Genomic DNA, 2,802 nt, shown 5'->3' on the forward strand with positions numbered 1-2,802 from the left:
CGCTTCAAGAAGCTGGACGATGTCGTGGACCTTCATAGATTGGTTTCGGTGCGGGAAGATTCAGTACGCCTCACTCCTGATGGCGATGCTGCTAGACACATTCGTTTGGACAATCTCGGCAGCTCACTGTCGACGCGCTTCAAGCGACTTGACGAAGTCGCGGACATTCACAAGTTGGTCTCTGTGCGAGAAGATATGGTGCGCCTCGCTCCCGTCGACTATCCTGCACAACCTCGATATTTGAATGATCTCGGCTACACATTTATGATGCGCTTCAAGAAGCTGCACGACGTCGCGGACATACACAAGTCGATCTCCATCCTGGAAGATGCTGTACAGATGACACCTGACAGCAAACCCGGAAAGATCATTTATCTAAACAACCTCGGTGACTCATTATCGCTCCGCTTCAAGAAGTTGGACGATGCTGCAGACCTTCACAGGTTGACCTCGGTGCGGGAAGATTCAGTACGCCTCACTCCTGATGGCGATGTTGCCAAACACATTCGTCTGGACAACTTCGGCGACGCACTGTCGATGCGCTTCAAGCAGTTTGATGAAGTCACGGACGTTAACAGGCTGGTTTCGGTGCGAGAAGATACGGTGCGCCTCGTCGCTGACGACCATCTTGCGCGACCTCGATATCTGAACAACCTTGGCTACGCATTCATGATGCGCTTCAAGCGGCTGCATAACATCGCAGACATACACAGGTCGGTTTCAGCTCTGGAGGATGCTGTACAGATGACACCCGACAGTAAACCTGGAAAGACCACGTACCTGAACAACCTCGGTGATTCGTTGTCCCTCCGCCTCAAGGAGCTAGATAAACTCGCGGACCTTCACAGGTTGATAGCGGTGCGCGAAAATGCAGTACACCTCATTCCTGATGACGATGCAGCCAAACACGTTCGTTTAGACAACCTCAGCAGCTCGCTTTCGACACGCTTCAAGCGGCTTGATGAAGTTGCAGACATTCACAAATTGGTGTCCGTGCGAGAAGATATGGTGCGCCTCGTGCCCGACGACCATCCTGCACGATCTCGATATTTGAACGATCTTGGCTACACATTTATGATGCGCTTCAAGAAGCTGCACGACGTCGCGGACATACACAGGTCGATTTCCATCCTGGAAGATGCCGTACAGATGACACCTGACAGCAAACCCGGAAAGATCACGTACCTAAATAACCTCGGTGACTCGTTATCGCTCCGCTTCAAGAAGCTGGCCGATATCGCGGACCTTCATAGATTAGTTTCGGTGCGAGAGGACTCTGTTCGCCTCACTCCTGATGGCGATGTTGCCAAACATGTTCGTTTAGACAATCTCAGCAGCTCGCTGTCCACACGCTTCAAGCAGCTCAATAAAGTTGCAGATATTAACAGGCTGGTTTCGGTGCGAGAAGACATGGTACGCTTCGCGCCCGCTGACCATCCTGCACGATCTCGATATTTGAATGACCTCGGCTACGCGTTTATGATGCGCTTCAAGAAGCTGCGCGACATCGTGGACATACACAAGTCGATTTCCCTACTGGAGAATGCTGTACAGATGAAATCTGACAGCGAACCCGGAAAGATCACTTATCTGGATAACCTCGGCGACTCACTATTGCTCCGCTTCAGAAAATTGGACGATGTGGCGGACCTTCATAGGTTGGTTTCGGTGCGAGAAGAAGAAGTACATCTCACTCCTGATCACGACCTTCGAAAACCTCGATACTTGAACAATCTCGGCTACGCGCTGTCGATGCGCTTCAAGCGACTGAATGACGCGGCGGATATTCGCAGGTCGGTTACCGTGCTACAGGACGCGGTACAGATCACTCCGGACGGTGATCCTGGGAAGGCTTCTCGTTTGAACAATCTCAATGAATCGTTGTCGATGCGCACTGAACGGCTGGGCGACGACCCTTCTCCTAAATCAGTTTGTTGAAGGAAAACATACTACGACGCGCTCCATATGCTTGGCCCCCGTGATTTTTCCATGATTCGCCAGCACTTGGCCATTGCATCGCCAAGTTGATCCCCGAATGGTTGCATCGTCTCGAGAGGTCTTGATGTCGAGATAGTTCGTCAGGTGCCAATGTGGGAGCCGACCACGAAGATACAATTGGACTCGACTTTAAGCATTCTAATTCAGAGCCCGAAGTAGTTTCTTGAACCTCACCGACCACCATGAACCACAGCAGCGGCCTGAGCTTCGTCGAAGAGGGAGGTCAAAGCGAGCATGCCGGTGATTAGAGCGGGGGAAATTTTGCAGCTTGAAGATAGCCCACTGAGCGAGGCGAATCGGGAGGTAGGAATGTGTGCGTGTCGAAATCTATATCTCCACATTGTATGTAACCTTCCAACGTCCCTAGTCCGTTCCCATATTATGATGTAGTCATGACTTGTTCACGCTGCCCATGTACACGCCTAATAATGGCTTGGCACCACTGGGTGGGAATATACATAGTAGTCGCAGCATGAGCCGCAAACATGAGCGAGGAGGAAAGCTGGTCGTCTGAAGCGGCGCCTCCCATCACCGGTCACTCATTCGTGCGCGTGCGTCAGGCGAGAAAGATTCACCAAAACACGCGGTCGTAATTGTTGTCCGACACCCTCGCGGAAAATGACGAGAACACAGCCCCATGAAAGAAATCATCGTCTTTTCAGGTTGAAGGCGTCGGCTTGGCCGAGGAGTCGACGCGGAGGCCACGATTCCACTGGCTACGTTACCATGTAGCAAGACTGTGTTGAACCTGGTGTTAGACGGCGCTGATAACACCGTCCTTGATCGACCACATTGTGGCAGGCA

General features: G+C 51.9%; 1 protein-coding gene across 1 annotated transcript; it reads left to right on the top strand.

Moving 5' to 3' along the window:
• Positions 1 to 19: 19 nt before the first annotated feature.
• FIBRA_08198 (uncharacterized protein) lies at positions 20 to 1,938 on the top strand (the record flags this gene model as incomplete). The annotated part of the gene is made up of 2 exons (XM_012329852.1): positions 20 to 48; positions 96 to 1,938. 2 exons carry the CDS (start codon positions 20 to 22, stop codon positions 1,936 to 1,938), a joined length of 1,872 nt encoding a protein of 623 aa, XP_012185242.1.
• Between the last annotated feature and the right edge of the window lie 864 nt (positions 1,939 to 2,802).

The sequence above is a fragment of the Fibroporia radiculosa genome, assembly GCF_000313525.1.
Source record: "Fibroporia radiculosa TFFH 294 genomic supercontigs, scaffold45841, whole genome shotgun sequence".
NCBI lineage: Eukaryota > Fungi > Basidiomycota > Agaricomycetes > Polyporales > Fibroporiaceae > Fibroporia > Fibroporia radiculosa.